General features: G+C 48.2%; 1 protein-coding gene across 1 annotated transcript in view; it reads right to left on the bottom strand.

Annotated features, from left to right (window-relative positions):
* Nucleotides 1–306: 306 nt before the first annotated feature.
* Nucleotides 307–10,476, bottom strand: part of LOC128461459 (chloride channel protein 1) — a 15,292-nt gene continuing 5,122 nt past the window's right edge. Inside the window, exons 2-13 of the mRNA XM_053446382.1 lie at nt 8,536–8,605; nt 8,268–8,378; nt 6,439–6,652; nt 6,211–6,344; nt 6,003–6,097; nt 5,673–5,753; nt 5,461–5,548; nt 3,939–4,021; nt 2,986–3,030; nt 2,287–2,391; nt 1,220–1,306; nt 307–1,024 (exon numbers count right to left, since the gene is read on the bottom strand). Of these exons, the coding sequence (XP_053302357.1) occupies nt 545–1,024; nt 1,220–1,306; nt 2,287–2,391; nt 2,986–3,030; nt 3,939–4,021; nt 5,461–5,548; nt 5,673–5,753; nt 6,003–6,097; nt 6,211–6,344; nt 6,439–6,652; nt 8,268–8,378; nt 8,536–8,605 (1,593 nt within the window). The 3' untranslated portion in view covers nt 307–544. The remainder of the gene's footprint in view (nt 1,025–1,219; nt 1,307–2,286; nt 2,392–2,985; nt 3,031–3,938; nt 4,022–5,460; nt 5,549–5,672; nt 5,754–6,002; nt 6,098–6,210; nt 6,345–6,438; nt 6,653–8,267; nt 8,379–8,535; nt 8,606–10,476) is intronic.

The following is a 10,476-nucleotide window of genomic DNA, read 5'->3' as shown; positions in this document are numbered from 1 at the left end:
GATGCTGCTTTCAGGTAGAAAAAGTGTGGATTTAAATCAGCTCTTCACTATTTGACATATTAACATTATGACTCAGGAGGTAAAGCGGGACGTCGGTGGTTCAAGTCCGTGTGTAAGACGCTAACAATGAGATAATGAGTTGTAGTGGGGAGTTATTTTATTTTGTAATTTTCACTCCCTGACAAGTAAATAATCCTGAAGGAAACAGTTAATTATTGTAAAATAAAGTTTAAGAACAGAGGAAAACTTCAGTGGGAAGTTTAACCCTTCAGAGCGAAGGTGGATGAACAATGAGAGAGAGAAAAGCATGAGGACGTCTCAAACATGGTAGAGACACAGAGCAGGTGAAAGACAGAGAGGACGAGGAGGAGGATGAGGAGGAGGAGGGACGAGGAGGTGAAGTCCAGTGAAATGAGAATCAGCATCAGTAAAAAGAGGTAAATGTGAGAGTCCAACGACCGGAGCAACAAATTAAGAACAGAAGAAAAAAACTCAAACCATTAAAAAAGAGATTCTTTATAAAAAAAAGTCAAGCTCGTCTAATCTAAACCATCGGCTCATCTTCGCTGTCTTCCCCCCCATCGAGGCGTCCCTGACGGGGCCTCGGGGTGGAGAGAGGGATGGAGGAGGGAGAAGGAGGTGCAGTGGAGGAGAAGGGCGCCGGGGGAGGAGTGAAGGAGGGAGGGAGGCTGAGGTTACTGTCGAAGCTGCAACTCCGACTGGCTGTGCAGAAAACCCCCCCGCTCCCTGCACTGCTCGTTTCCTCCGCCTCCCCCGTCGTCCCCTCGATCCACACCTCCGTCTCACTCTGGTGGTGGGGGAGAGGCGTGGAGGAGGAGGAAGGAGGCAGGGGGGGGGCAGCGGGAGCCGAGGGAGGGGAGGTGGACGTGGTAGAGGAAGGAGAAGAAGGAGAGGAGGACGGAGGTTTAGAGACAGGTTTGTGTTTGCTGATGTCCCGAAAGCTGGCGAGAGGAGGACGGAGGCGGACGCCGGAGCGGGTGGAGCCCTCGATGGCCTTCTGGAGCTGGAGGAGGAGGAGGAGGAGGAGGAGGAGGAGGAGGAGGAGGAGGCGGAGGAGGAGGAGGAGGAGGAGGAAAAAGTGATGAAGAAGAGATGAGGAAGACGCTTCAGAACAGGAGGAGACAGACAATAATAGGAAAAGACAGAAAGACGAAAGGACTTAAGTAAATGGAGAAGAGGTAGAAGTGAGGTTCCTTACCTCCTTCAGCGCCACCACTCCCACCAGTTTGCCGATACTGGTCACATAAGCGTGACTGAGCCCCAGCAGGGAGAACAAGGTGTGAGTCTGTGGAGACACAGTGAGAAGGTCACCCACATAATTACAACCCGATGGTTCCCCCCCCCCAGGAGCAGGACGGCTTTTCAGTTTCACTTCCTCCTGCGACTTCAGACCATTTACCGGCTGCGTGCTTCCCCCCCACCCCACGGCAGCTCCGTCTAGACACAGCAGCTCACACACACAGACACACACAGACACACACAGATGGATGAGAGGGAACCGGCCCGAGGCTCCGGGTGAACCCAGAGAGAAAGAGTCCTTCAGTGGATGAGCTGTAAAACCCAAAGCCCCTTCATCATAATGACGATGGTATCTCCTCCCTGAGCAGATACCGTTGAATCGCCCTTGAGCAAGGCACGTCAGGTAAGACAATGTGATGAAGCTCAGTCTCGGGCATAGACCCCCCCCCCCCCTCTTAAACATAAAGTCGAATGTGGGGACGTCAACCAAACCCTGACTTCTGCTCGAGGGGCTGAACTCTATTTACGAGCTTCTTTAAAAACAAACTGGTTCACGGTGAGTTTTACACTTTGAAATAAAAATCCACCTCAGGACACCTGATGTAATTTCATGCAATTTATGAAATAATGAAGCAATTGACATATTCCCTCTGTTTCTTAAACCGAATGACGTGTGTTGCCATTAAATTGAGATTTCCTTCCCCAGCTGTTATTTGTCAGATAAATTCTAATTTGCAAATGGGTCAGGAACCTTGTTTCTTATCAGTGATGGAACAGAACCAACAACCAACCAACCATGAAATGAATTCATCCAGTTTGTGTGTAAGGCATCGGGGCTAAATTCAAAACAATGCTGAGAAACAATGAAAGTGAAGAAAAGTGTATTTGAAAGAAAGTTCCTCTTTAACTTTCCAACCAATTATAAACCATCAAATAAAACTGACAGTCTCAGGATTTAAACCCCCCCCACTCCTCACCAGCCTCACTGGATGTGTCTGTGACCTCTGCTCGACCTTCCTCTCTCACCTTGTGTAACGACGTCCTCTCCACCAGCTGGAAGGGGGAGGGGTCCACTCGGATCTCGTCGATTTCCATCGGCTTGTCCATCTCGCCCTCTTCCCACTCTTTGATCTGAGGTCACAGAGGTCACAGAGGTCACAGAGGTCAACGGTCTGGCTTCAGTTCAGAGCCGACAACACAAACTCAGGCCCAGGAGTCAGGATGAGTTTTCATGACTCATACACAGAAAAGGATTAGATATGTAACAACAGGCGTTTACAGTTAGGTCCTCGTGTGTCACTGGTGTCTCCTCTGACATCTGGGACGTTTATGGATTTTACCAACGAGTCAGCGGTGACACCAGCAGCCGTCGTGTGGGATTTACAGGTTGAGGTTAACGGTGTTGTGGTGAAACACCAGGAAGAGGAGAGGATGGACCGGAGGAACCGTTTAGTTATAGTTTAGAAATTGAGATTTAATAGATTTAATAGATTTGACTTCACAGCTCAGGAAACTTTTAAAGAGATCTGACTTTTTTCAGATTTCCAGCTTTAGAAGAGAAAAACAGAAACGATGTTACCAGATTGACTCAAAACTAAACAGGTTGAAATATAACTGCAGTTCTATAGCACTCTGCATCGTAGACTGTAAATACATATGGCTGAATATTAAAAACACATTTCTGCAAGACCATGCAAATCCCTCGTGCCTCCATCTTTACTGTACCTCTTCTGGAGTCATTGTGTCCGACAGGGGAGGAGGACGAGGCTCCTGGAGAAAGTAAACAAAGGAAGAGACAAATCAAAGATAACATGTTTGTGATTTATGATTTAATAAACTTATCCTCTGTCAGTGTTGAGTTAAAGTCCAGAAAACCTTCTATGAAAGTTTACATATCTGTTTTTTGGTATTTCGTTTGCACCAAATTGGAAGAAATTCCAGATATTGTATTATAAGAGATATTGTGTTCAGAACAATGGGACATGTTCCAGACCAGTGTCCCCGAGTGGGGATTTCCCAGCTTGTGTCTGTTCGATATTCACAGCTGTCGATTTGAAGCTCGCTGCTTTGAATAAAAACAAAACAATACGCGTGCAGGAACAGGATCAAATCCCAAAACACAATAAAGAATCAGACTCAGCAGGCGGCACAACAGAAATCAAACTCTAATCTTGAAAGCTTACAAGCACATGCTTATTGTCGGAGTGGTTTTCATTCCTGCTCATAGAAACGATGACCTGTTCTCCCTGTGAGCCGAATCATAACTCCACCTCCGGTCTCTGCTTCCATATTCATACGAGACGAGGCTGAAAGAGCCACGCTCGACTTCAGGGGGTTCGAGGCTGAGGGAGCAGTCGTGTGTTCGTGTGCCTCAGTCAATCAGATAAAGTGTGATTCTGCCTGAGCAGCGAGCAGAGACAGATAATGAAAAATGTCCCTGGAAAAAGAAAGCATCAATATTGATATCCCTGCAGTGCCAGCGTGAGGTCTCGGCCCGGCTCTGCCAAAATGATGAGGCGCTTTATTTGCAAGGGAAATTTTCTTGGCGACGGAGAATCACAGAGTCGAGACGTGTCTACTGCAGCTTGTGTACATGTTACACAACACAAACACACACACACACACACACAGACACACAAGTGTTCAGGAATCGGACACAACAAGAAGTGCAGACACACCTGCGCCTGCCCCTCAGTCGGTCTGCTGGTGGAGGTGAAGAGACTCGTCAGGGTTTTCCTCACGGACTGCAGAGGACCTTTCTCTGTGTGGGGTGGGGGGGGGGGGGGGGGTGATGCAGCAGGTTAATGAATTCAATGAATTACACAAACTCATCTTTACACAGGAGCCATTCAGAGAGGATCAGCTAATTGCTAATCGAGGTTTCGAGGCTGCGGCAACACCAGCAACTCCAGCTGGTGTTGCCTGGAAACCGTTTCACTCATGGACTGAGGAGTTAGCGGAGCCACAATAGACGGGTACACACACACACACACACACACACAAGCACACACAGACACACACACACCATCTGGGTGCTTGTGGCGCCAGGCAGACAAACCCTCCCTCGCTCCTGTTTAGGGTTACAGAGTTATTAGTTCCAATCGCTGGACATCTGTTGAGGGCAGAGACGAACAAACGTGTTGAGACGATTTGTTGAATCACATCAAAGGACGAGACGTTAATAGAATTATAACATTTTAATAAGTGATCAGAACGGTTGGATGTTCGTGTGCAGCTTTAACCTGTTGAAACCGGCAGAAACGAATCCTGCCGGTTTCAACAGGTTAAATTTAAGACTTTTTAAAACCCTAATTATTGGGATAAAGGTGAAGAAGTGGAGTAGATATCATGTTGTCTTTCAAACTACATGTTGTTTTATTACAGCGTGTTAATATCTGTATCCCTGAGAAGGAAGTACTACTACTACTACTCCTTCAACCAGTTTCAGTCTTCAGACATTTGAATCAGTCCAAGTGACAACAGATCTGATTGTGAAGAGACTCCTTGAAGGCTCCTGCACACTAGAGATGTTCAGCTGTGTTTAGAACATGATGTGTCAGGAGGTCCCACCACACACGTTGGGAGGAGATGATTTCCACTCCTACATTTTATACTTGAAGCCCAAAAAATCGTCTTTGCTGCTTCAGCTGTTGTTCCACAGTTTGAACAACATTCCTGATGATTAGATGAATCCTCACAGTTACTCAGTTCCTACGTCAACACCATGTGTTTGTGTGAACTGGCTGCTGATGTGTTTAACACACATGAGAACCCGCTGAGCTCCGCACCCCAGCTGGGCTCTGACTCAATGCTGCTGAGTCACACCAGTTGACATGTTTTCAGTGCAGGAGCAGGAATAAACCGGATTGCATCATCGTGGTGAGCTCGACTTGTCTGAAGGAATCAGTGTCAGTGTGACAGGCCCCGTCCGGCTGCTGCTCTCCAGCCTCGACTCCACGCCACAGAACTTTACAAGTGTAACAGAGCTAAAGAGGAAGGAGGAGGGATCTGAACCCGTGACCTTCCTCCGAGGGTTGATTCGGTTCTACGTTAAACTGGACGTCAGGGTGGAACCGAACTCCCACAGAAGGAAATCAAGTCTGAGTCCTTGAGCAAAGTGCAACAACACCATTATGATGTTTGAGTTTAACCTGGTGACTGAGATAGGGAGGAGCTATGTACGTGGTGGTCTCAGCTCACCGGGACTGGGAGTGGTGTGGTTAGAGGACGGCTCCTGGGCTCTGGGAGGAGGCAGCGGGCCGTTCCTCTCCTCCTGGACTGGACTGCCCTGCAGGCGACAACCAAACAGAAACAAGTGAATGTTATTATTATACAAAAACAAATAGTTCATGTCTGAAAACAGCGTTAGACTGATGAGGTTTAAAATCAGAGGTAACAAGATAGAGACTCGCCTTCTCTCCTTCCTCCTCCTCCTCATCCTCGTCCACGAAGGCGAAGGACTCCCAGCTGTGTTTCTGAGACTGGTTCTGCTCCTGACAGACACATGATTAATTCAGTGTCGATTCATAACTCATAAAACCTGTGCATCGCTTTAACACCTCTGGCTTTTTATTAAAAAAAATTCTTGGCACTGTGTTTCTTAATGGAAACGTGCAAAAACAAGTTAGTCAGGTATAGTCATCATATACTGGGAATGAAAGTAATGGCACACAGGAAAAGAAAAGTGATCTTTTAATCTTTCAGTCTGACAGAAACTTTAAATAAGTCCCTGAGCTCCTCACCTCCTGCATGAGGAGCCTCCTGTCCGGTGACAACCACCAGTCACAGAGAGCCAGGAGCTCCAGCCTGTCGATGCTGCCCAGCAGGATCATGGACTCTGGAGGACGGAGGAGACACAAGGAGTTCAGTCACAGCTTGATCATCCTCTCGTACTTTAACTACACAACCTGGACTCGATGTATTAAAATGTAAATCTGTTCTCTCCTCTACCTTTTGAGTCGACCAGTGGGATTGACTTGAGCGAGGAGGAGTCCATCAGCAGTTTGACTTCTCGGTAGGTGGACTGAGAGGATATGAACTTCACCTTTCTCACCATGATGTCCTCAACGAAGATGTTGTACTGGCTGACAGGGACACAGGAAGTGAAAACACTGGATGTTCACAGATCCAAGGTCTGTGCTGAGGTCACGGTGATGAGAAAGTAATCTGAGGACTCACCTCATGTGACCGAAGCCGAGCTCCGGCAGGTAGGGCAGCTTCTTGACCTGGATGATGGAGTCGTACAGGGACGGCTGCAGGCCCTGAGCCACCATGTTGGCCAGGATCACTGCCACCATCATGGGCAGGATGTGGGAGATCTGGCCTGTCAGCTCGAAGCATATAACTGCCGTGGACACCGTGTGAGTCACCGCACCGGTCAACGCCGCCGCTCCTGTCAGAGACACAGGACGGGAGGATGATGAGGGGAGGGAGGTGAAGGTGAGAATGGAAAAAGAGTGGTGGAGACATGGAGGAGGGAGAGGTGGAGAAGATGAGAAGGAAGAGAGGAAGAAAGGGAGGTTGAGAAGCAGGATGGACGGAGTTCAGAAGACATGAACATGGGAGAAGGGACAGAAAGGAGGGAAGGAGATGAGGAGGAAAATAGAAAGGGACAGAATAAGGAAACAAGTGAAAACAAGAAATAAGAAATAAAGAGATTAGGGATAAATTAATAATGAGATTTACAAAAATAAACCTAACATCAAAAACATAAAAGGAAGGAGAAGGAGAATCAAACATGAGGGAAAAAGGGGGAGCAGCTGGAATAGAATGAACGAGGGAGGAGTCAAATAGAAGAGAACTTCCACGAATGTGTTCTTGAGGAAAAATAGAAGACGACATGTGAGAAGAGACAGGGAGCACCTGAGGTCACGGGGAAATATCAGAAAAGGGAAAAATGACAGGGAGAAGTAGAATTATGGAAAAAGTGGGGAGGGAAGGAGGAAGACGAGGAAGAAAGGAAGGAGGGATCAAGGCAGCGGGAAGAGGGATGAGCTTTGTAGGGCAACAGTACAGGGACTTAAGGAAGACCACGTTTCTGGGTCAGTGGCTGAGGAGAGGACGGCAGAGAGAAGCCACTGTGACATTTAACTGTCAGAGCGAAGCCGGAACATGCTCGGACGGGAAGGAGGAAGAGGCAATGGAGGGAGAGGACGACAGAGAAGAGGAGGACGAGGAAGACGAGGTGGCCGAAGACAACATGACAACGGGTGACAACTGGAGGGGCCAGAGAGGCTGACAGGAGGGGGGGGGGGGGAGAGAAGTGAGAGAAGTGAGAGAAGGAAGAGAAGTGAGAGAAGGAAGAGGACATCTTGACCAGTACTGACAAGCTGCAAGTGCAGGAGGTTGACAGTAGAGCAGGAGGAGGAGGAGGAGGAGGAGGAGGAGGAGGAGGACAGTTGAGGGGAAGAGGGGTGAGAGGAGAGGAGGAGGAGGAGGAGGAGGAGGAGGAGGTTGACAGTTGAGGAGGAGGAGGAGGAGGAGGAGGACAGTTGGGCGAAGAGGGGTGAGAGAAGAAGAGGAGGAGGAGGAGGAGGATGAGGAGGAGGAGGAGGAGGACGACAGCAGGGAGGAAGAGGGGTGAGAGGAGAAGAGGATGAGGAGGAGGTTGACAGTTGAGGAGGAGGAGGAGGAGGACAGTTGGGCGAAGAGGGGTGAGAGAAGAGGAGGAGGAGGAGGAGGAGGACGACAGCAGGGAGGAAGAGGGGTGAGAGGAGAAGAGGAGGAGGATGAGGAGGAGTAGGAGGAGGAGGAGGTTGACAGTTGAGGAGGAGGAGGACAGCGGGAGGAAGAGGGCTGAGAGGAGAAGAGGAGGAGGATGAGGAGGAGTAGGAGGAGGAGGAGGTTGACAGTTGAGGAGGAGGAGGAGGACAGCGGGAGGAAGAGGGCTGAGAGGAGAGGAGCTGGACAACTTGACAGTTAGGCTTCAACAATATGACGTCAACAATTGATTGGTGGTTAAATGCGGAGAGTCCCTGATTGGCTTAGAGGAGGAAGGGGAAACTAACCAATGACTGCGTACCCTCCGGGGATGATGCGGTAGAGGATGCCATCGAACACGATCCCCTGAGGAAACAGAGTCGCCATGATCTCCCCCACCAGCCGGCCGAACGCAGCTCCTACACCAGGACAGAGAGAACACCTTCACAATAAAATACAGTCAAATATTATTCTATGTATAATATTATTCAGCTGCTATTAAACTATTAAAATCCCTCTTGCATTACCGTGCAGGCTACACAACATTATCTAAAGTCCACTGGAGCGTTTGCTCACCCAGTATGAAGACTGGCATGAAGGCTCCAGATGGAATGGGCATGGTGGTGGCCACAGCAGACATCCAGAACTGAGGATGAGTGAAAACAAAGTGAGCTTCAAACTACTTATGGACGAAAGAAACATGTTAGAGGACAGAAAATCATATTCACATGAAACTGTTACAGAAAAGATTCAGTGTCGTCATCGTGATGTCCCCCTAGTGGCTGACTGCAGTACAGGTCTTAAACCCCTCCTCCTCCATGTTAGTTCTGGTGGTCGTTCTTTTCACTCTGATGTTTCTTACATTTTTATAACTTAGATGAAATAAAAGCTAAAAATAAAGTATTGGGAAAGGTCATGGTATGAACTTGATCTTCCACTGAGAGAAAGAAAGGATCTCCATCGCTCTACTTAACGATAACAACCCAGTTCTTCTGTTTCCTTCTGTTTCTATAACATCTCCTTGTTGATGCAGGTCACCCACTTCCTGCTCATCAGACCACTCAGCATCATGAGCTGCATAGCAACTCGGTGACGTCAGGTCCCCGGGGGGCCTTGGAGCAAATCGTCATCTCTGGGTTGAAGTTGTGTAGGAGGTAAAAAACACATAGATGTGGTCGTCGCTTGTTGAGTTACAGAAGTGGAAAATGTGGAAAGTGTGTGTGTGTGTGGTGGGGGGAGGGAACCCAATCACCCTTGGTTGTCCTTGAGCAAGGCACTTAATCAACAGCTGCTCCAGTGAAGCTGCAGACGAGGAGGGGCCCAGACTGAATGTGTCCCCGCGTTGGACCGAGTGGACACGAAGGGACATGAAGGGACAACTCTTAAAAACAACCACACGTTTCACACACTGTCTCCAAACAGTTTGTGTTTTCATCAGGATGTGGCTTCAACACAGCTCGTGTGATAATGTGCTTTGTTCTCAGCTGCCGACGGCTCCTCAGAGATAATGATTACCTTTGTTCAAGCCCCGGAGCGAGTGTGTGTGTGAGATGAAGAGAGAGAGAGAGGGGGAGAGGGAGAGAGAGAGAGAGAGAGAGAGAGAGAGAGAGAGAGAGACCACATGCTGGGCTTTCTCATTTAGATCTGAAGGGATAGGGAGAAACACTACTTTACCCTCTCAACCGTCCAGATCTCTGTTCTCTACATCGTTTGTCATCGTTGCTTGAGAACATAATTATCGTGGTATAAGATAAAATCTCATTAGCGCGTCTCAGACCGTGTGGCAGCTCCACGATGACAGCAGAGGACCGAGCTCACTGTCGTCTGTTCGCTTTTGAAATCCTGACAGTCCAACACAATCATGCAGAAACACACACACACACACACACACAAAACACACACACATTCTCCTCGGTCGGTGTCAGAATTGCGGAGACAGATGGGACTGGAAACACTGGGAACCAGAGTTCGAGGGAGGACAGCGTGGAGATGGAGTAAAAATAAACAGAGGAAATATCACCATCTGTTTCTGGGCGATAAGGACGGAGAGAAAACAGAAGTGAAAACAGTTTCAGTCGGACGTGAACCTGTTCAAAGCTCAAACTTCCACTGTCACTATACAGAATTAACCCTACACACAACATAGGCTGTAGCTTTTTATTATAAAGTCAAGAGAAAGTTCATATTCGAACTGTAAAGACCTGTTTGAGCCTCGAGTCTGCCTTGTGATCCAGCAGGGGGCGCTCACTGTCAGCGTGTTTTACATTCTACATCATAGACTGGGGCAAGAGAGACGGGTCAGTTAATGAGAATAGTTCAGGTAGACTGGAATTAGTGGAGTGGTTAGTGTGTTGAGTTTTAGCAGCCAGCTTCTCTCTGCTTTGCTTGAATTCAGTTCTGACTCCAGGAAGCGTTGCTCAGCTCAGAGGCACCATGACTAAACCGATGAAGGGTACGACGCTGAGTGACAGGCTTTAATATCCTGTTGACGGGTTATTTATAGAACATTTCTGTTCA

This window comes from Pleuronectes platessa, chromosome 18 (assembly GCF_947347685.1).
Source record: "Pleuronectes platessa chromosome 18, fPlePla1.1, whole genome shotgun sequence".
In the NCBI taxonomy this organism is placed as follows: domain Eukaryota; kingdom Metazoa; phylum Chordata; class Actinopteri; order Pleuronectiformes; family Pleuronectidae; genus Pleuronectes; species Pleuronectes platessa.
This window is presented reverse-complemented; position numbering and strand designations above follow the sequence as displayed.